Source organism: Macrotis lagotis, chromosome 2, assembly GCF_037893015.1.
Source record: "Macrotis lagotis isolate mMagLag1 chromosome 2, bilby.v1.9.chrom.fasta, whole genome shotgun sequence".
Taxonomy (NCBI): Eukaryota; Metazoa; Chordata; class Mammalia; order Peramelemorphia; family Peramelidae; genus Macrotis; species Macrotis lagotis.
Window position 1 is genome coordinate 139,375,553 of NC_133659.1, and position 22,227 is coordinate 139,397,779.

Consider the following 22,227-nt stretch of genomic DNA (forward strand, 5'->3'; position numbering starts at 1 on the left):
GTTTCAGTCTGTTTTCAGACACCATCAGATCTGTATTTGATATGGATAGCGTTCTTTATCATAAACCCATCAGATAAATTGCTTCAATATTTTCCCCATAGTTGCTATTGCTAGCTATATTTCCTTCCATTTTATTTCCCCACCCCCTTTTATTCTATTCTCTCTCTCTCTCTCTCTCTCTCTCTCTCCTTTCACCCTATCCCTCCTCAAAAGTGTCTTGCATCTGACTACCCTTTCTCACTCTTCTATCATCTATACCCTCCCCTTCCCTCTGTCCCTTTTCCCCCATCCCTTTCCTCTCCTATTTTCATTTAGGGTAATAGATATCTATATCCAACTGAATGTCTAGGTTATTTTCTCTCTGAGTTACTTCTAATGAGTGTAAGGCTCACTCCCTCCCTCTCACCTTTGCCCCTTGCACTCCATTGCAAAAGCTTTTTCTTCCCTCTTTCATGTGAAATAATTTCTTCCATTCTACCTCCCCTTTCCCTTCTCCTAGTTCATTCTTTTCTCCCTCATTAACTCCATTTTTAATGTGTTATACCTTCAAATTCAACTGCCTCCTGTGTCTTGTTTATAGATGCTTCTAACTGTCCTAATAAATGAAAGGTTCATATGAGTTATCAGTATCATCTTCCCACTCTTCAAGGAGTTCAACATCATTAAATCCCTCATCATTTGCCCTTCCCATCCACCCTCTCTATGCTTCCTGAGTCCTGTACTTGAAAATCAACCTTTCTGTCCAACTCTGGTTGTTTCAACAGGAAAGTGTGAAAGTTCCCTATTTCATTGAATATCAATCTTTTCCCTGAAAGAGGATGTTCATTTTTACTGGGTAGTTGATCCTTGGTTGTAATCCAAGCTTTTTTTGCCTTCCAGAATATCATATTCCAAGTTCTAGGAACCTTTAATGTAGAAACCACTAAATCTTGTGTTATCCTGACTGTAGCTCCTCGATATTTGAATTATTTCTGGCTGCTTGTAATATTTTCTCTGTGACTTGGAAGTACTAGAATTTGGTTATAATAGTCCTGGAAATTTTTATTTTGGGATTCTTTTCAGGAGGTGATTGGTGGGTTCCTTCAATTTTTATTTTACCCTCTGCTTCTAAGATATCAGGGCAGTTTTTCCTGGAGAATTTCTTGAAAAATGACATCTAAGCTGTTTTTTTGGTAATGACTTTCAGGTAGTCCAATAATTTTTAAAGTTATCTCTTCTGGATGTGTTACCAATGTCAGTTATTTTTTCCAGTGAGATATTTCACATTTTTCCTAGTTTTTTCATTCTTTTGGTTTCATTTTATTGTTCCTTGATTTCTCATAGTTATCAATTTCCCTTAGTTCCATTCTGCATCTGGAGAAATTATTTTCTTCAGAAAGCCTTTTCCATTTCCTTTTCAATTTGGCCAATTCTGCTTTTTTAAGGCTTTCTCCTCATTAGCCTTTGGACTGCTTTTTTTCAATTTGGCCCAATTGGTTTTTATGATGCTGTCTTCTTCAGGATCTCTTTGTAATTCTTTTACCAAGCTGATGATTTAGTTTTCATGATTTCCTCACATCATTCTCATTTCTCTTTTCAATTTTTCCTCTACCTCCCTTACTTGATTTTTCAAATCTTTTTTGAGCTTTTCTATAGCCTGAGACCAATTTAAATTTTCTTGGGGGCTTTGGCTATAGAAGTCTTGACTTTGTTTCTGATTCTGTACTTTGATCCTCCATAGGACCAAGGTAATTGTCTGTAGTCAGATTTTTTTTTCTTTTGTTTGCTCATTTCCCCAGCCTATGACTTGATTTGATTTTAACTTTGTTAAGATGGAGCTCTGAGGGGACTAGGTGGCGCAGTGGATAGAGCACTGGCCCTGGAGTTAGGAGTACCTGAGTTCAAATTGGCCTCAGACACTTAATAATCACCTAGCTGTGTGGCCTTGGGCAAGCCACTTAACCTCACCGCCTTGCAAAAAAAAAAAGATGGAGCTCTGGTTCTGGGGTGGAGGATGCATTGTCCCATGCTTTTGAGAGTTTTTGAAGCTGTTTTCAGGAATACCTCCCAGGGACCTGCAAGTTCTCACTTCCTCCAAGGTCTTATGAAAAGCTCTGACTGCTCTCTTGGCCTGTACTCTGGTCTATGCATGACCACAAGCACTCCCCTCTGCCCTAGTACTGAGAGCTGTATTGTGACTCTGCACCTTTTCCTAAGATTGGGGCCCCAGACTGGGCCCCAGATCTGAGTAATGGCAAAGCAACAGAGTCCTACCTACCTTAGGGGTAGCAAAGAGACCTCTCTGCAATATCCCTTGATGCCCTTACCTTCTGTTGGCTGAGCACTCTGGAAGAAGTTGCTGGATGGCTCCCCAGGACTAATCCTGGTCCTCTTGGGGGGGGGAATCTGTGCTGAGGCCTGTGATGGACTGGGGTCCACCCTCATTCTGCTATGGCAGAGTTTCCTGTGACCTTCCCAATTAACCTTGGTGATACCTGACCTGAGAAGTATGAAAACTACCACTATTGACATGGACCCAGGCACCCCCAGGGACCCAAGCACCTGCAATCTGTTCCTGGATGGCTGGAGTTGGTTCGCTGCCTGGGACTGCACTGCAGACCCCTTCTAATCTCAGTGCAACAGACCTTTCCCACAGATTTTCCCAAGTATCTTGGGCTTGAAAATTGTTTCACTCAGTCCTTTTATGGATTCTACAATGCTAGGATTTTGGTTATGAGTCTTTATTTAAAGGTATTTGGAGTGTTTGGCGGGGAAGAGTTCTGGAGAGTCTCTGCCTTTACTCCATCATCTTGGCACAACCTCAGATAAGAAGATTTGAGAATCATCAGCACAGAATTGCTAATTAAATCTATGGTAACTGATGAGATCATTAAATGAAGTAGAATAGAGAAGGAAGAGATGGCTCTCTCCTGGGTTTGATCTGGAAGAGAATCCAGCAAAAAAGACTGAGAAAAGTGGTTTAACAAGTAGGAAGAAAATCAGGATTGAGTAGTAAGTATCCTAAAAAACTAGAGATTATCAAAGAGGAGAGAGAGTAATCAAAAATATTAAAGAATGCAGAGAAGTCAAAAAAAATGGAAGTTGAGCAATGACCTAAAGTGATCAGTGGTAACTTTGGTGGGAACTAGTCTCCTTATTTCAATTCCCTACTCAACTTCCAAAGAGATTTTCCTAATGCATAGACTTAACCATGTTTCTATTCCCTACTCTTCCTGGCTTCCTAAATTCTAATAATTCATTTCCCTATTATCTCCAGGATCAAGTAACCTTTGTTTGACTTTTAAAACTTTTCACAACCAGGCTTACTCATATGTTTCCATCCTTTCTAGACTTTATTTCTTTCAGGATATTCTACAAGTCAGCTGCATTGGCATTCAGGCTGTTCTGTACCTATAATGCTCCATCTCAGTTCTTTTCATTGGCAATTGATTTCAACTTTTCTATTCAACTCAGATCTTTTCATGAGAAATTTAAGTTCTATTCCTTGCTTCTACCTGTTAGGATCATACACAGTTTTTCAAACTAATTTCTTCTAATTTTAAAGGTTTATCTTTTTCCCTTTTGATATTATTTTCCACTCTCTCTTTTAAATGGCAGCTGCCAAGTCTTCTGTAATCCTTAGTATGTCCTCCCAAGATCTGGAACTCTTTCTTCCTGACTGTTAAAGTATTTTTCTTTATGTTTCTTTTTTCTTTCCACTCATAGGGTTTTTGCTGTAACATTACCAGAAAGTTTTATGCTGGGTTTTCTTTCTGGATGTGACTAGGGTAGTCTTTCTATTTTCATTTTGCCCTATGGAAAGAACAAACTTTTTTTCTGAGAAATTTCCATTCACTGTTTCTTGTAATATGATACCAAGTTTTTGTGTGTTTAGTTTCAGTCATGATGATAATCCAAAGACTGAAAAAGTCATAAAAAATTTAAAGTATCTCCAAACAAAAACAACTGATCTACTAAACATTCCAAGGTAAGAAGAGCTAAGAATAATCTCTGTGGTCCATTCTAGGTTTTAGGGAATCTTTGATAGCTATGGTTTTACATATTCTTTCAAAATGTTTCCTCTATAGTTTTCATTGTATTTTAATATTTTAAATATTTTAAAATTCTTGTTTCTTTTATTTTCCATCTCCCTACACCCACCAGAAATTCTACTTGATCTGGTTAAGCTGTGTATTACAGATGCGGCAAAATTATTTTTTTTCCTGTGGGATTGTAACTTGGAAACCCCTAAATCAATATTTACCATCTGTCTTTGGTTTTACCATTTCCTCAGCCTTACTACCTGAATTGATACTTTGTGTCAGGATCAGGCTTTGTATATTTTTGAAAGGAATGACATAATTTCATTTAGTCTTGATCTGCATTTTTGTGGATCTTCCTGTTGCTTGCTTTGAATATTGAGCACTTTTTCTTCAAAGATTGTAAGGGCAACACAGGTCAGTAAAACTGCAAACTTTTAACTCCATATTCTGGTAATTTCTATTTTAATGTGCATATGAGAATAGGAATTATTTCATTCCTTTTTTTTTGTATCTCCAGAATTTAGCTTGGTACTTAACATAGTAAAGGCTTAATAAAGCTTATTGATTGATATGTCTTCAATTTAAGTTCCTTGATATACATTCTATGTCTACTCTGTTCCACTGATATAGCGTTTTATTTCTTAGCCAGTGACAGAAAGTTTTGTTAATTATTGCCTTATAATATAGCTTAAAATCTAATACCATCAAACCTCCTTCATTCATATATTTTTTTCAGAGCAACAACCCCTTTATACCTTATGTGATTGCAGAATACCAAGTCCCAACTGTGAGACCACAAGGATATTTGTGTATATTTTCAGAACAACTTTTAATGGCTAAGAATGTATTATGAATTGTTAGATTGTTGTACAAATCAAATTGTAATGTAAGATGCATTGCTTTGTTAATTGAATGTTTCTGAAATGTTTATTCAAGTCAGACATAGATTTAATTACATTACTGAAACTAAGTAAAGATTTGCAATTATGTCACATAATAGATGTTTGTAGAGTCAGACAATCTAATGTTTACAATTGAAAATGTTTTTAATGTGTTATACAAAGTATTTCCATTAAATTTTTATTTTCATCTCTTAACATAATATCATATGTGTTGGAATAATCAGACAAAAATTATTTATTCCAAAAAAGAATGTACCTTCCATAAAATTGTACTTATTAGAAATGCCAAGTGTCCTTAGATAAAATCATCAGTTCCTATTAAATTTATGTTTTCAATATTTACAACTATTTCTTTAGTACCTACTCTATTCCATTGGTACACTACTCTCTTTCTTAGCCAGTATCAAACTTTTTTTTTTTGGCAAGGCAGTGGGGTTAAGTGATTTGCCCAAGATCACACAGTTAAGTAATTATTAAGTGTCTGAGGTCAGATTTGAACTCAAGTCCTCCTGACTCCAGTGCCAGTGCTCTATCCACTGCACCACCAAGCTGCCTTTGTTTTCAATAGTAAAGTTTAGAGCTAAACTGAATAGGATTATTTATGCTGAGTGAAACCAATTATCTTTTGTTTATTCTTTTTAATAAGTTTCATTAGGTATACCATAAGGCAACATCTATGTTGACTGCACAAGTAGAATTTTCTCTTGCTTATTCTACTCTTTTGGATCTGATTTAGAAGGTAATCTAATGCTGGATAAATCTTATTTATTTCATTGAGGTGCTGTTCTACACACTGCAGGTGAAAATGCAGAAAGATTACTAAAAATCTTTAGACAATGTATTTAGAGAATGGGAATAAGGGCAGAATTTGTCAATTTTCTTTTCTAAATACCACAATTAAGATAACTTACTTTCTAGAATTATATCTCTATCCCTTATTTCCAAAATCAATGAGCTTGACTATTGGGAATATTCTTGTTACATACCCTGCTTGCTCAGATCATTGCTTACACCAAAATTATCTGTGAAATTCTTTCAAAATCATAAGCTTCAAATTGGTTGGAAATGCAAAGATAACTTGTCCAAATCATGAAGACTACCTATGATATCTCTGATAAGTCACCATTCAACCTCTGCTTAAAAGCTTCTAAAGGCAAGAAACTTGCTATTCTTCAAACCAGTCCATTTCATATGGGAAGTTTTAAGTATTATAAGATCTTTCCATATATAGATCCAAATTTTGCCTTCTAATACCTTTCATCTATTGGTTCCCTCTTGGATCAATTCCTCGGATACTATTTGACAGCTATTATCCCTCCATTCTCTTCACACCAGTTTGCCAACTTACCTTCTAAAATACAGTCTTTAAAACTAGATGCAATACTACAAATATGATTTTAGCAGGGGAAAAGTAAAGCAATATTTTCACACTCACACCCCCCCATCACTCTCTAATTCTGTTAATATAACAAGATAAGATAATTGTGGTGCTTTATGGTAGAAGACACTTTCCTCTTCTAGAATTTGCAGTTTGCTAAAATCCCTCAGTATTTTTCACAAGAAAATTGTTGTAACTATATTCTCTCATTTTCTCTTGATGGTATCTTGTGGTTTTTTTTAACTCTATGACACCAGGACTTTCTATTTATCCCTTCTAGATTTTTACCTTGTTAAATTCAGTTTTGTTTCAGTTTGTCAGGGTCTTTTTAGATCCCAGTTCTATCAGGTCATTTATTTGTTATATATTCCAAATTTCTGTCATCTGTCAAAATTTGATAGATTCATCTGTTTAATCATGCAAATAATTTAAAATGTTATGCCTAGGACATAATCTTGTGGCATTCATCTAGAGACTCCATCTAGGCTGATATAGAACAATTAATATTCATTAGTCTGTCAGTGAACTAGTTCAAACCAACGGACTATTTTCATCTAGTTCACATATCTATAATGTCTGAGTTTATCATAAATGCCAAATATCTAACTGTAATTTAGATATACTATATCCATAGAATTCCCCTGATCTGTTAGTTTAATCATACTATCAAAAGCATAGCTTAATCTTAATAAATATTTTTAGGTTCTTAGTGATCACTTTTGCCCCTGGGGTCAACCACAATGCACTTGTGCAATTTTTTTGTCATCTCTCTTATTACCATCCCCTGCTGCCAACTTTCTGCTCTATGAATAGTAAACAGATCAAACCCACTACTCCTAGAAAGAACATGTGAATATATATATATGACCTTGTGATTCCATTGACTATTCCCATGGATTTCCAAACAAAACTCCTCCCCTCACTTCCCCCACCCTGCCAATATTCTCTTTTATATGCTGACTTCCCTTATTGAAATATAAACTTCTTTAAAGGAGACTGTGAGCTCCTTGAGAGCATGGATTCTTTTTCTTTCTCTTTTTCTTTGTTTTATTTCAAGTACTTACTGGATAAGACTCTGATGTTAAAATAGAAGGCAAAAGGAAGAGGGAGAGAATGAAATGGATAGTGTCATAGAAAAAATGTATATGAACTTGGAACTTTGTGAGACAGAGGAAGATAGAAAGATCTGGCATGCTTTGGTCCATGGGATCATAAAAAGTTAGACGAGACTGAACAACTACAACAGCAACAACAACAAAAAAAACAGTACAATGACTAGTACATGGTATTCCCATAATAAATGCTTGTTGATTTGACTTGAAAAAATTGACTTGTTTTTGTTTTTATATTCCCAATTCTTAGCACAGTAGCTGGCACATAGTAAGAGTTAAATAAAATATTTTTCTTCAACTCATTTATTCTTTCACTCTTTTATTTTATAAATGTAGATGCTTTCAGATCCTGTGTAATCCTAACTATAGAGCCATGGTAGCTGAATTGCTTGTTTCTGGCAGCTCTTAGTATTTTCTCTTTGACTTAGGAATTTTAGTGTTTGGCTAAAATATTCCTGGAAGGTTTTCTTTTGGGATCTTTTTCAGGAGGTGATTGGTGAATTCTCAATTTCTATTTTACCTTCTGCTTCTAGGATCTCAGGGAAATTTTCCTGAATTTTTTCTTGAAAAATGAAGTTTAGGCTTTTTTCCCTGGTCATGACTTTCAAGTAGCCTGATAATTTTTAAATTATCTCTTTTGGATCTGTTTTCAATGTCAGTTGTTTTTCCAATGAGATATTACACATTTTCTTCTAACTTTTGTTATTTTGGTATAATTTTATTTCTTCCTGAATTCGTGCAAAGTCATCAGCTTCCTTTAGTTCCATTCTGCATTTGAATGAGTTATTTTCTTCAGAGAGCTTTTATCTCCTTTTCCAACTGGTCAATAATGCTTTTTAAGATATCCTTTTCCTCATTTGCCTTTTGTTTTGCTTTTTCCATTTGGCCTAAACTGGTTTTTAATGTTATTTTCTTCAGTATTTTTTTGGATTTCTTCCACCAAGTTGCCAAGTTGGTTTTCATGATTTATCTGCATCGCTCTCATTTCTCCACCCAATCTTTCCTCTACCTCCCTTAATTGCTTTTTTTTGAGCTCTTCCATAGCCTGAGCCCATTTTCTATTTCTTGAAGGTTTTGGATACAGAAGCTTCGATTTTGTCATCATCTGAATCTTCCATGGGATCAAAGTAATTTTCTCTGGTTAGATTCTTCTTTTTCTGTTGTTTGCTCATTTCCTTAGCCTATGAGTGATTTAATGTACTTCCAAATATTTGGAGGGGGGGTTTGGGACACCCCACAGGGACCTTAATTCCTCCAAGGTCTTATGAGAGGCTCTGACTGCTCTCTTGCTTGTGTTCAGACTCTCCTCTGCCCTGGAGCTGTGAGGAGGGTCCTTGCTTGGCTATGGTAGTGTTGTGGGGACCTAGACTGTAACTTGGATCTGAGTGTGGGCAAACTGTTGAGTCCTAGCCCAGGGAGAGTAGAGAGACCTCTTCAGTCTCCCCTGCCCCCCCCCCCCCCATCTATGGGCTGAGAGCTCTGAATGTGCTGGGTGGCTCTGCTGACTCCCACTGCAGGTTCTCACCGCAGGTCTGCTCTGAGGCTGGTGCTCTGCTTTGCACTCATTTTGGTATGGCAGGGTTCTCTCACCACCCCTTCTGACTGTTCCAGATGATCCTTGGCCCAAGAGGTCTGAAAACCTCCCCCTCTGCCATGGACCTAGGCACCTGGCCTGGCTGTGCTGTGCTGTGGCTGTGACTGCACTGTGGCTTTTTCTAACCCCTGGTCCCAGTGGAACAGACCTTTCCTGTAGAACTTTTAAGTTGTCTGGGACTGGGAAATTGTATCACTCAGTCTTTCTTTGGGTTCTGCCCCCTCTAAATTTTGACTAGAGTCATAATTTGACAGCTTTTAGAGTTTTCTGGGGAATGAGTTTCTGGGAATTCCCGCCTTCATGCCCCCATCTTGGCTCCACCTACTTTATAAATACTAAAAAAGTCATCCTCCATCAATGGCTTGTTCTAGACTTTAATCAAAAATCAAAATCAAGTTCATTGTTTTTCTATATTTTTTGAAGAATGTCATCAAATTCAGTAAAGAATTTATAAACTACTCTACTCTTATTAAGAGAAAATCTGCACTGTGGCAGATAGCAAGGATTGTCCATCAAAAAGCATGCCTTTCCTCGAGTCTAAATTTTATGAGAGAAAATGAGGGACTTATCTACCAACTTCTATAGGTGACTTGGTGATTTGCAATATACTCTTATCACATTATTTCTTCTGTTTCTCATTCTTTGATCCCTCTTTATTCAACTTTATTCAATATCTACTCACCTCTGGTTCATAGTTTTCCAGATAACAAATAGCTTTTTTTTAAGTTAAATTAATGCTTATTCTAAAATACCAAAAATGGACATATCTATACCCAAGAGAACAGGAAAATAGGATGGAATATAAAATTACATGTCTTCAAGATCAATAGTAATAAATAACTTTTTGATAAACAATGCTTCACTGTTTCCCCATCAATCTCATAATCTGTCCTTTTAAAAACAAGTGGGTCTTCCCATTATTTTATCCTTGTCTTGAGTTAAAGCTCACAAAGTGATATCTATATAATATCATTTTTAAAAAACTTCCAGCTTCCAATGGAGTAAGGTGATTACCCTGCCAAACTCCCCCTTTCTCAGACCATATCCAGAGTCATAAGACTCCAGAGTCATAAGAGCATAGTTCTAGGCTCTACAATTTAGAATGAGCATTGATAGGTTAATGCACATCCAGAAGAGATGGTCAGGATGCTAGAGAGACTTAGAACTTTACTATACAAAGTTCAGTGGAAAGACTTGGGGATATTTAACCTGGAGAAGACTTAGTGGGGATGATGACCATCTTAAAGTTTATTATGGAAAAGAAAATTTATTAGACTTAGTCTGCTTACCTCAGGGGGGAAAGATTAGAACTAATAAACAAAATTTTGTTTAAAGTGTTATTTCTATTAAATTATGGGATTATTATATTATTACATATATATATTTATACATCTACACATATGGGGAAAATCCCAACAACCAAAACTATTCAAAAGTGGTATAATCTTTAAGAGATAATGCATTTCCTACTACTGAAAGTCCTTAAGCTAGTTGGATAAGCACTTATCAGGGGGCAAGACTTGAGTTAACTATGATTTTATTAATCCATTGACTATTTTCCAGATGTTAAAAGTCCAATTTAATTCAATTCAGAAAATGTTTATTGGTGCCAATCATGTTTACTATTGGGTTGTTTCAGTTGTGTCCAACTCTGTGTGACATTTGGAATTTTCTTTTCACAATTACTGGAGCAGTTTGCCATTTCTTCTCCAATCCATTTTACAGATAATAAAACTGAGGCAAATGGGCAAAACTTGACCAGGGTCACATAACTAGTAAGTGTCTGAAGTTGAATTAGAACTCAGGGTCAGTTATTTATTCACTGTGCTACCTAGCTTCCTCAACTATCATTTATAATTCACAATATTAATCGCTTAAGGAATGATGAATAAGATATCCTGTCCATGAGAAGGTTTCAGTCTACTGATAAAGATAAAATGTTGAAAAAATAAATAATATAATATGTCTATGAAAAGTAAAATGAAAACATTGCTCTTTGGAAGGAGAGATTACATATATGAATATATGTGCCTAAGAAAAGAACAATTTAAGTTTTAGAAATATTGTGGAGGAAGTAGTTACATATTATATATTTACATATGTAAAAACATTATGATGAGTTATCATATCGTTATCAGTAGACAATGTTTTGTCAAATGCAGTTATTCTCTCCCTTATCTCCCAAATTGTAAAAAAAATTGTGATATGTGTTTATATATATATATATATATGTATACATACATATATATATGTTTATACAGACACATGTCCAAAAGTTCCATTCAGTTTTATATACTTATTACATTTTTTGAAAAATTAACCTTTTTTTTTTTAGGTTTTTGCAAGGCATATGGGTTAAGTAGCTTGCCCAAGGCCACACAGCTAGGTAATTATTAAGTGTCTGAGGCCAGATTTGAACTCAGGTACTCCTGACTCCAGGGCCGGTGCTCTATCCACTGAGCCACCTAGCTGCCCCCACTGCACCACCTAGCTGCCCCCTAACCTTTTCTTTAAAATAAAATAGAAAGACCTTGATCTCTATTAAAAACTCATTGGAAAGTTAAAACTGCCATAGATTTATCCCAGAGAGGAGTAGTCTAACTCACCAAATGCACAAATATGTGTTTAGTTTTACTTACAAGTTGTCTTCAAGCCTCTTCAAGGATTCCAGAACAAGTGAATGGACGCTGTCTAAAGAGCAAGACCCAAAGCAGTTCAAGGTCTGGATATATTTAATCTTCAATATCCAGTCATTATGTAGCTTCCTTCTAACACTAGGGATAAAAAAAATTAATTTTTGTTGACAGGTAATATAATTATGTTGAGTTATTGTTGATGCTTCAGCCTGTATTTTAGCTCAGAAATAAACCACAGAATAGAAAGGTAATACATTTCTATCTAATACAACAAATGTATATTAAGTACTTGCTGTATGTAAGGTACTATACTGGGTGCTGGAGATGCAAAGCCAATACAAAACAAAACAAAATAGCCCCTGCCCTCAGGGCGTTTACACTCTGTTACAGTATATAAACAAATACAATATATAAACAAATATTTGTGATACTTTGAAGGAACCCCTTAGATTCATAGGAATTAATTTCATATTATCTGAAGCAGGTTTTCTAAAACTGTCAATTTCTAAAAGGGAAGGAAATAAGCATTTATATAGCACCTATTGTGTTCCAGACATTGTACCAAGCACTTTGCAAATATCTCATTTTATCCTCACAAAACCCTATGAAGAAGGTGCCATTATGCCCATTTTACAATTGGGGAAACTGAGTCAAACAGTAGTTAAATGGCTTATCCAGGGTCTCTCAGCAAATGTCTAAGGCAAAATTTAAACTCAATTGTTCCTAACTCCAGCTCTAGTACTCTATTCACTGTGCACCAGAGACCTAAAAACTGCCTAAAATGACTTTCCATTTGGGGTTTTCTTGGCAAAATACTGGAGTTGTTTACCATTTCTTATTTACAGTTAATTTTACAGATGAGGAAACTGAGGCAAACAGGGATACATGACATATCCTAGCTCACAGCATCAGTAAGTGGTTAAGGCTAATTTTAACTCAGGAAAACAAGTCCTTCTTTGTGCTATGCAGCTGAATGACAGGCATTTAAGAAATTCAGTCCGTCAGTGTGACAGTTGACTGAATGAATCAATTGGCACCACACTCCCCTTTTAAAATAAGTGATCAGTTAGATTGCTACCACTCTAATCCTATCATCCTGTATCTAATTTGCAGCATCCTCATGGCAAAATCACTGTCTCTCTCTAGACGAGATCCCATCTTATGGTGAAAATTCACTAATAAAACTGAGAAAATAATGTATCCTATATATTAAGTTCAGTAGACTGTCAAGTAGATAACAAATCAATAATGACTAGAAAGGTCAGGAATAGAAGTTAGAGACTGTCAAACTTATCTCACCAAGTATTCAGCAGGCTACTGATGGGGAATCAACCCATCCTCCCCCTTTCTCACTACATGACCTATTGTTCCATAAAATGTCAAGCAAGTCACTGTTCAACTTTCTGACCAGGGCTCAGACTGTACAGATCTTCCTCCATGAAGGCAGTGGTCTAAGACATCAGTCTTAGAACATGAGACAATATTATCACTGATTTACATACAACTTAGGGGATGGTATTTTCTATTTCCTTAATAAAATGTTCATCATGCTACTAGGATTCAAAATATTTTGGACATCAATTCACGGTTGTTCCTCTAGCACTTTGAACATTACAAGCCCATGTTATATCCATAATGACCTATTATGGACAATGCCATCCACATCCAGAGGGAAAAAAAACAAACAAGCAAACAAACAAAACCACAGAATCTGAATGCATATTATGTTCACTTTTTTAAAAAGTCATGTTTTTCCTTCCTATCTTATGGATTTTCTTTCCTTTAGTTCTAATTCCTCTTACACAAAACTATTAATATTCATATATGTTAATCAGAAATATACATGTACAACTTTTACTAGATTGTCTGCTGCCAGTAGGAAGGGAGAAAGAAGGGAGGATGGTAGAAAATTGTGTAACATAAATTTGCAATGGATGATTGCTGAAAAACTACCAAAGAATGTAATTGGAAAAAAATAAAATAAAATAGCAATTTAAAAATAATGGTATGTTTATTAAATAGAATGCCATATAAGAGAGAATTTTCCAATGGTTCCTAGATTTACACTTTTTACCTCTGAATGCTTTTCTTCCACCAGCCTGCCTAGGTCCTACTTTTCCAGGTTTGGTGATGTACTTGCTATAGGGTACCTTTCCTCAGGCAGAGGCATAAAAATGATAGCATTGATTTCCTCTTTGTAGAGGCTTGTCATGGCTTAGGTACAAGAATGAACACAGAGGTGTCAATGTACATTATCATCTTATTATTTTATGAGCAGACCATCAATTCTTCAAGTCTCTCTGAGGCACCCATCAAGTGGAAACAAAAAAATGTGAATGTGAAAAAGGGCCTCTGGCTTTTTCTGACAGGTGGTATACATCTTAGTGAAGGGAAGACTGCTGCCTTAGTTCACTGTCTTGATGGAGGAGGATCTGTACAGTCCGAGCCCTAGTTAGAAAGCTGAATGTTTATCTGCTTGACATTTACGGAGCAATAGGGTATATAGTGAGAGACGGGGAGGAGACAGTTGATTCTCCATCAGTTTAGCCTGCTGAATACTTCAGTGAAATAAGTAATATTGTTCACTTGTGACCTCACAAAGCAGGTGAGAAATGGAACCAAATATTGCAAATATTTATCTCTCCTAAAAGTTTGATAATAGGACTAGGTTTCAAATAACAAGTAATAGTATTGGTCATTTATATTATATTTTACCCAAGTAACCTTTTCTGAAGTAGCTTGATGTACTGGATAGAGAACTGACCTGGGAGCTGGGAATACCAGATCTCAAATCTTGCCTCTGGCACATACTGTGTGCCCCAAGGGGAAATGCTTCAACTCTCACTGCCTTAGACCTTTCTAAGACCCTAAACTGCAGAGAAAATAAGGATTATATTGGTAAGAGTTAACATGTCTGGGAGTTCTCTGTTAATAATATCACAGGTCCAGTGTCATACTCCCCCAGCTTTAATTGATTCTCAGATTGTGCACATACTGTGGTTATCTGAGGAGTGTGTGTGTGTGTGTGTGTGTGTGTGTGTGTGTGTGTGTGTGTGTGTGTAGGTTCATCCACTTAATTTTCAAGTAACAAGCAGAATCAGTCAGGCAGTGGGGGGGGCATTATATAAACTAATTGTGTATGTTTTGATAAAGTAAAAAGAGCAGCTACATGTTGCCCATAGAGGCAGGGGAAAGCCTCCCATTTAAGCACATGTTGGCTAGAGAACATATTGCACAAAATCTATTTTAGTCAAAAAATGACACCTTATGGGCATCCCTCTCATCAAAGGAAAACAGTCTTTTAGTACCAAGATGGTAAAACAATCCAAATTCAATGACTCAATTCTTGGCTAGAACAAAAGTCTTTCCCACTATAGTATTTAATCCCAACCAATTTTAAGTGTGTTTATACCAAGAATATATATTATATATATTTTGCTTCTTGCTCAAATTTTACTTCTTGCTCAATCTTTGTGGCAAACCAAAACAACAAAAAAATCAAGTCAAATCTAAAAGTGGGAATAATGCTGGCCAAAATCAATGAAGTATATTTAGAAAATCTCTTTGAAATATTCAGACTATATGTCATCATATGCATATTGATTAAAACTATTAAAATAATTAACCCCTAATTCAATCACTTACTTCTTGAAGTTCTTGGAGTCCAGGACCTGGGACTGTGTTTTCTTTCTGTTTTTTGATTGCTTAAATCCAAAGTCATCACTGTTTAGAGTGAACTTGTTCACAAAGCCATCATCATCTCCTATTAGGATGTCATCTTTGCACAGTTGGTCTATTGGAGGCACCACACAAACACACAGAAGGCAGTGATCCATTGGTTTTATGACAAAACAGTTATCCTAGAGGGTAGAGAAGAGATTTTATTCTTTTTGAATGATTGCTCCCCTTCACCTCAGATTTTTCCTATTAGTGACCAAAAGCTAAACTTTCTAAAGTTCTCTGATGAATAGACTCATGAGGCAAAAGAAATGTTGGGTGAACATTCATCAATCAGTATCTTAACAGTATTTTTAATAAGATATGGAAATATGAGATGTTACCCTTGACTTCAAAAAAGTTTACAATCTTGTAGGAAAGAGAAAAACAATCACATACAATGTGATTTTTAGAGCTGTGATTAGTTCTGAGATTTTGGGGGAAATTGATAAACCTTTGAGCATCTTTTCTCTTATCAGTGAGGAGGATAATAACATGCCTTTACATACAAGATAGTATATAATTAAGTGTTAAACTGTGGTACAGATGATTCATGCTGAATTCAAAAAAGATCATCAATGTAAGTAGAATAGCTAATGAATGCTTCGTGAATGTCACAGGATATATGGTAGATCTTGAAGGATGAGTAGACTGATGCTCTCATCTGAAGAAGAGGGAGCATACTGTAGCAGGGTTAAAAAGTATGGATAATGACACAAAGGCAGGAATGATGATGTGAAGAAAAGTACAAAAATTGACAGGCATAGAATAGAGAGTCATCCTGGGAAGTTGGTTGACTAGATTGTTGTCATAATGAGGATCGGCTAGATTATTGTTTAGTCATTTCAGTTGTGTCTGATTCCTAAGAACCCCATTTGCCATTTCCTTCTTCAGTCTATTTTACAGATGATTGAACTGAGGTGAATGGGTTAAGTGACTTACCCAGATTCATATGGCTAATATGTGTTTGAGACTGTATTTGAACTCATGAAGATGTCTTCCTGATTCCAAGCCTAGTGCTCATTCACTAGTTGCCCTGCTTAGATAGTAACCTTAAGATTTTGGGATATCATATAGAGAATTATAGAGGAAAAAATTCAGCATATAATAGGAAAGCCTATAGAGCTTTAATCAGGAAAGAAACAAAAAAGAAAATTCTCAGATTTTTCTTATTTTAGTATGCAAATTTGCAGAAAGAATTCAGACTAAAGCAAATAAAAAATATAGACTGAACAAAAGGAGATTTCCCAGTCTTTCTCAGTATATATAAAACATTTCCATATATATATATATATATATATATATGGAAATGTTTTTTCATGAAATCTCTTTCACTTTCATTTGAACCATTTCCTTTTGTTCTAAATTCAATTATTTTTTTTGTCTATTGTCATAGGTATTCTTGTGGCAATTTCACCTGAATGGGAGATTCAGAGACCCCAGAAATTCCTTCAGAGGGAAAATGAAATTATGAGATTCAGGGAATATGTGATCACAACAGGCAAGCAGCTATTTAATAAGACTAATGAGATCTGGTCACTGATGTCCCAAACTGACTGCCTTAGTTTTTCCTTCCATTGCTGTTGAGATATACTTGCTGCTCACTATGTGAAGAATTGGAGTGATAGGTAAATACTATTGGAAGCAAGCTTGATGTTTACCATTTGAGAGATCAGTCTAGGCATATGCAGTCTGAATAATCTCTGCTAGGTGGCACCGTGAATATAGTACTGGAAGACTCATCTTCATGAGTTCAAATTAGACTTCTGCTAAATCTGGGGAGTAAGATTTCAACAGTACAATTATAAACTCTCATGGTCTGACATTCTTATCTGTCAATGATTGCAATCAGAGTAGAAAGAACTGAGATCACAACCAGTGCACCCCTGAAATTGTGGTTCCTGCAGAGGGAAAAAAATCAAGGCAGCACTCAAAGAGGTGACTCAGATTCTGGAGAGGAGCTAAGACTGGAGATGCAAAACCAGTATCTATTGAGAATCAGCAAACAAGATGTGGAGGAATTTTCTTACTAAACTCATTCTTTCCAACTTATCTATTTCTATCCAAGACAACACCAAGGTCTCTTAGGTTCAGAATTTCAGTATTATCCTAGACTTATCTCTCTCCCTCTCTCTGACATATTTCATCAGTTACCAAGTCTTGCTATCTCTACAATGGCTCTCACATCTATCTCCTTTTCACTCACATAGTTACCTATAGTTACCATCTTTGTTAGAATTCTGATATTCCAACAGGTTCCTAATTGGTTTCCCTGCACTGTCTATCACCTCTCTCATCTATTTTGTACAGTCCTGCCAGAAACATTTTTTTAGCATAGATCTGACCAATTGACTCCTCTATTCATTCAAATTCAGTGGACAAAAATAGAAATTTTTCTGATTATCTTTCAAAGTCAAACATACCCCTGGTCCCAACCTATCTTTCCAGCATCACTGGACGTGATTGTCTCTCCTGTACTCTGTTGATACAGCTGAACAGGACTTTTCAATATTCCCCCATTTCCCATCTCTTGTGTCTTTGCACAAGTTATTCCATATGCCTAGAATCCATTCTTCTTGATTAGCCCATCCTCTTCCTTAAAGATGTAGCTTGGGCCCAACTTTTGTATAGATTTACATTTATTCATTTTATATTTATATTTATGATGTGCCTATTTTTATTTATGGGAAGCTGGACAGCACAGCAGATAGAGCCATGGGCCTGGAGTCAGGAAAATTAGTTGTTGTGAGTTCAAATCCAATCTCAGAAACTTATTATCTATATGAACCTGAATAAGTCATTTAACTGTTTGCCTCAGTTTCCTCATCTGTAAAATGAATTGGAAGAAATGGCAGACCACTCCAGTATCTCTGCCAAGAAAACCCCAATAGGGTCACAAAGAATTGAACATAACTGAAAAATGACTAAACAACAAGCACATAACTTGCTTACTTTTCCCCAGAAAAGCAATCCTTTTCTATAAGCCTTTCAGGGGCTTTCAGTTCCCAGGGGTTCAAAACTGTCCTACTTAACACTCTGAAAATCTGAGAGAGCAAACATGAGGTTCTGGAGAAGTGATTAAAAGCAATTAACCTCTTTTGTTTCATTTTTATTATATTCATTAAAATATGTGACCACAATGTTGAATATATGTGTATATCTACACATACATGACATACATACATGCATACATACATATATATCCAGAAGCTATGTATAAATGGTGGGGAGGATTGTTGATTGAGAGGCAATTGTTGCATAATGACTATATAATATATTATATATTGAGCAATATTTATTTCATTCCCTAGTTAAATTGTAGACCTTAGCAGTTTGTGTTTAGCTATTCAATGCCCCCACTCAAAACCCTGTGTCCTTGTGATTGGAAGATCAAACCAGGAAAAACTCTGAAGAGATCATTTGGTTGTTGGTTTGAGTTGAGAGGCAATCAAATATAATAATCCTTTTCTAGATGAAAAAATAAAATGAAATACTGTCTTTCTAGGCTTAAGGGAAGAAACACATAGGCTGATTTGTATGGTTCTCACTACCACAGTGACTTAAATATCACATGTGGGATAAAAAGTTATCATACTATACCATCATTTCATCATGTTATGAAAATTTAGAAAGCTTCCTTTGGGTATGATGATAAAAATAGTAGACCAAATATATTAAATACTTCATTACAGAATAATAATAATATAAATATAAATAGCACTAGATTTGAAATCAATTTATTTGGGTTTGATTTTTTTGGTTCTAGTTTTCCCTAGGTTACTTTGAGCAAATCAGTTCATCTTTTTGAGGTGAGGAATCTATAAAATGTGTATAATTATGAAAAAAAGGTTATCATGATAGTAAGTGAAATTATATATATATAATATATAAATATATAGGAACATATCTGTAAGAACATATGTAGAAATATATACCTATATATGTATATAGACCCATTTACCCAAGGAATTAAGAGTAGTGCAGACAAGAGACAGAACAATGTGCTGAGAAGCAGAATAACAGAGGAAGGATCTAATAAACTGGAAAGGTTTCCACTGCAGGTTCAATACTAGAGGCTTCATAATTGTTGTTCATGAACCAGCATCACTGAGCTCCAAGAAGTTCCTCACCAGGTTAGTTACAAGATCACCATCTTCACACGCAGTTGTTCTCCAAGAGCATTATTACTACATTCAAACTCAGTAGAGGAAGTATCCAAAGAGAGGAAGTCACAGAAAATTTTTGCATAAACAAATTATATATTTTGACCACAATTAAATCTCCTCTTAGACTAAATAATGGCTGTCCTTTCTGCTCTCCCTCAAACTTCCAACTTTCCAACCTCATGTTTAGATAGTGCTCTATGAGGTTGCTACACACAGCATGCACATGATGGTGAGGTGCTGGATTCCCAGTAGGCTCTCTGGGTTGCACTTCATTTGTCTGCATTAGTGTCAGAATGCTTTTAAAATTCTATTGCTTAGACTCCTGCCTCAGATTCACTTGGTAACCTGCCTGAAACATAACTCTAAAGATATGATTGATGAACTTTGATTTGATAGAAATAGATACACCTAAACAGTCCCCTTTAAAAGGTTAATCTCTCAAAAAACAAAACAAAACAAAAAAGGGGTGGCTAGGTGGCGTAGTGGATAAAGCACCGGCCTTGGAGTCAGGAGTACTTGGGTTCAAATCCAGTCTCAGACACTTAATAATTACCTAGCTGTGCGGCCTTGGGCAAGCCACTTAACCCCAATTGCCTTGCTAAAAAAAAAAACCCCCCAAAAACCAACCAAACAAAAAAACCCAAAAGGTTAATCTCTACTCCAGATATACATGAGGGAAGGGAATTTGTATCTTTTAACTTCAGCCAAACTGTACTAACAATGAACTCCTTGAGGACAATCATTTCAATTTTTGTCTCTAGATTCCCCAGAACTAGGTACAAAGCTTGGTATATCATTAGTGATATAGTAAAACAACAACAATAAGAATAGCCAGTGTTTCTATAGTGTTTACCCTATACTAAGCATTATGCTTTACAATTATTGCCTTGCTTGATTCTCACAATTAGCTTGGGTAGTAGGTGTTATTATTCTCATTTTATAGATGAGAAAACTGAGACAAAAAAGGGTTAAATGACTTGTCTAGAGTCACACAGCATGTAAGTATCCAAGAGGAATTAGGTCTTCTTGACTTCAGGTCCAAAAGCTCAATCTACTGTGCCACGAATAAATGCTCATCAATTTATTGTATTTCATCTGAGTTCTGATGCCTTTTGAACCCAGGGGTTGAAAACTGTCCTACTTAACACTGAAAATCTGAGAGAGCAAAAATGAGGTTTTGGAGAAGTGATTAGAGGCAACTAACCTCTTTTGCTTCATTTTTATTATAGTCATTAAAATACGTGACCACAATGTTGAATATAAGTGTATATCCACACATACATATAATATACATATACATGTATACATACATATATATATATCCACAAACTGTATTTTTTGTGTATAATTGTAACTTCCCTTTGGATAGTTTCATATAAATCTTCCCTTGTTTCCTCTGAATTCTTCGTATTGATCACACCTGATAGAAAATTTCCATCACATTGCTATTTGTGAAATTTTTTTCAACCCTTCTCCACTCACCGGGCACATGGGTTCCAGTTTTTTGTAGTCACAAAGAATGCTGCTATACATTGTTATGTATAATGAAACATTGCTGAGATTAGCATTCCCTTGGACTAGATAAGGAAATGTCTAGGGGAAATGTATAAAGATGACAGGCATCACTATCATCATTGACAGAAACCTGAGGATAAACTAGAAAATAAAAATCTGTAACTTGGTTCATTGTATAATTTCACAAGAAAAATATTCAAATGTTAAAGCAATGGGAACTTGGTTTGCTAGGTGACCATAATTCAGGCAGACACAATGATATTCCTATTCACAATGTTCAGGAAGAAGCAAGCTTATCCTTTAAAATGTTAATGTCAATACCAGTTACCACTTAACATTCTGAAATCTTGACCTAGATAAAATAAGCATGTTTTCCCATATTCTTTCTGCACATAAGATAGATCCACTAGAAAGCTAGCCAATAGTTCATTGGATCTTTGAGCTTGAAGAGATCTTGGAGGTCATTGACTCTGACCCCCTCATTTTACAGATAAAGAGACATATGAAAGAAGGTTAAGTGATGTTGCCCAAGGTCAAAAGGGTTATAAGAGTCAGAGTTAAATGGTACCTGAATGCTCTCTATCCTGCAACAATATCAGTTCAAGCGGCTATGTGGTGCAGTGGAAGGAGCACTGACCCTGGAGTCAGGAGTACCTGAGTTCAAATTTGACCTCAGACACTTAATAACTACCTAGCTGTGTGGCCTTGGGCAAGTCACTTAACCCCATTGCCTTGCAAAAACCTAAAAAAAAAACCCCCAAAACCCAAAACCCAATATCAGTTCAAGTCCTACCTCTCCCACAGTCTTCCTTTATGACTCAAACTCACTGCTGTAATTATCAAGATAATCTGTGCTACACAATTAACGCAGTACTACCCGCTGCCTTGCTTTTTCTTTTAAATGTATTGGTTTCTCCTTTAGATTGTTAGATCTGACAGGAACACTTAGATAGATAATAACCTCTCAGCTTTCCAAAGAGAGGTAACTGCTTCATATGCTCCTCCAGTGGCAACCCTGCAATGCTTGAAGAAATGCTTCTTCCCCACCCTGTTTTTGATAACAAAGTTAGGCAGTTGATTTTAATAACATTCTTATCCAAGAAAATTCTAAATAATTAAAAAATAATTTAAAAAGTAAAATGTAAAAAAAAATATGCAGTCAGAAAGAACATTCAAGCACTAAAG

General features: G+C 35.8%; 1 protein-coding gene across 1 annotated transcript in view; it reads right to left on the reverse strand.

Moving 5' to 3' along the window:
* WDR64 (WD repeat domain 64) overlaps positions 1 to 22,227 on the reverse strand; it is a 189,447-nt gene that overhangs the window by 112,576 nt on the left and 54,644 nt on the right. The window contains exons 7-8 of the mRNA XM_074220912.1: positions 15,290 to 15,504; positions 11,648 to 11,782 (exon numbers count right to left, since the gene is read on the reverse strand). Of these exons, the coding sequence (XP_074077013.1) occupies positions 11,648 to 11,782; positions 15,290 to 15,504 (350 nt within the window). The remainder of the gene's footprint in view (positions 1 to 11,647; positions 11,783 to 15,289; positions 15,505 to 22,227) is intronic.